Below are 1,584 nucleotides of genomic sequence, written 5' to 3'. Positions count from 1 at the left end.
TTGGTGGGTTTGGGTTTATACTTCTACAAGGAGCAAAAGGGTTCGGGCTGGGATTGTTCAAACTTGGCTTATCGGAATCAAGTGACAGCCTTGGAAGATCCTCGTGTTCGTGGCCGGAAGATGAAGAAGAAAGCGATAACCTTGATGAAGATATGGAGACTGACTCACAATCCGAGTCTTTCAACAAGGGAAGGCTTAATGAAGAGTCCGCCCAGGACGCAGTGGAAGAGGAGGAGGAAGAGGAAGATTTCGAGCTTCTATGAAGAAAATGCTTGAGAGATTTCGAGTTATTATTAGATAACAATGAGATTTTGCTTTGAGACTCGGATTTGGGAGGTTGATTGGTGCTATGGGAGAACTTTTTAAGACCCAGAAGTTCCCTCCACCTACTGGAACACCTTGGAGCTTTAGGAGAAAACAAGTAAGGATCCGTGCCAGAAATCTCCATTTCTATTCTACGGCAAGATTTGGCTGTTTCGGGGGACCTGATCTCAGACAAAACATTCACAGGAGGATGCGGTTTCACAGTTGAGAAATGCAAAGGCACGAGCTTACCATCAGAAAAAAGCTCATCAGCTGGAAGCATGGTGACAGGATCTTCAAGCCGGAACTCAAAGTCACTAGCTGGGTTATCTTGGATCTCTGGCGGATCAGAGGCAGGAAGAGGATCTGCAGAAGATGTATCAGTTGTAGACTTGGGCCTAGACTTGGACGACTCCTCTTCTCGGCTGAAGGACATCCTGGGACTCAACCAACCGTAAGAAGAGTAACTTGTTGTAGGCTGGAAACTCTCCGGCGAGACACCTATGTTGTTAACACAAGCTGAAGCCATGAGAAACCAAACAAAGAAAGCACCCTGTTAAAAAAAAAATTACATTTATATTTGGGGTCGACAAAGGAAGTAAGAGTTGAGATCTAAAGCAAGGCCGAAACGAAAGGGTTTTTGCTCGCTGCAGCTTTGGCTTTGGTTTGGCTTTGTTAGGGTTTGGGGAAGAGATCTTGTGAGTGAAAAAGCTGTAAAAAGAGCCAAGCGTACTTTTATTTATAGTATTTATAAATACATTATAGGGGTAAGCTCACGTTTTTTAGGGGTAGGGCCACGTGGCTCCATTATCTATATATTTATTTATTTTAATTTCTGAATTTGTTTCTTTCCACGTCGAAGTAGCTGTCTTCAGTTTTGCTCTCCTGAATGTTTTCTTGTTAGACTTGTTTCCTTTTCGTTATGGGTTATCCTTTCTTTTCTCGTGACCTGTGATATTTCCTTTGTTGATATTTTTAGTTCCACGACTCGGGAAACTTAATATTATGATTACGCCCTCTCACCCCTTATTTAGTATTTTCATTGTTTCCTAAATTATATACCAACACCCCCCTTTATTTTTATATTACTTCTTTTATTTTATTTTTTGTTTAATAAATAAACAAAAAAAAAGTTTAGAAATCACCCATCAAAATACTACTCTCTATCAATATTTGTACATATGAATTTGTATTAATAATTAATATACAAACAAAAGAATAGGAAGAGAGTGAGGAACGGCAAAACTAAAATCAAGAGCATGTCCAAACAAAAATTTATAT

At 39.8% G+C, this 1,584-nt stretch overlaps 1 protein-coding gene across 1 annotated transcript; it reads right to left on the bottom strand.

Moving 5' to 3' along the window:
• Position 1: 1 nt before the first annotated feature.
• Positions 2-1,034, bottom strand: LOC110419619 (uncharacterized; the record flags this gene model as incomplete). The annotated part of the gene is made up of 1 exon (XM_021432714.2): positions 2-1,034. A coding segment is annotated over exon 1 (831 nt), but the record flags the coding sequence as incomplete, so codon positions are not given.
• Between the last annotated feature and the right edge of the window lie 550 nt (positions 1,035-1,584).

The sequence above is a fragment of the Theobroma umbraticum genome, unplaced genomic scaffold (genome assembly GCF_002168275.2).
Source record: "Theobroma umbraticum cultivar Fairchild unplaced genomic scaffold, ASM216827v3 scaffold_67.0, whole genome shotgun sequence".
In the NCBI taxonomy this organism is placed as follows: Eukaryota; Viridiplantae; Streptophyta; class Magnoliopsida; order Malvales; family Malvaceae; genus Theobroma; species Theobroma umbraticum.
Note: the sequence above shows the minus strand (reverse complement) of the source record. Positions and strands in the feature narration are given on the sequence as shown.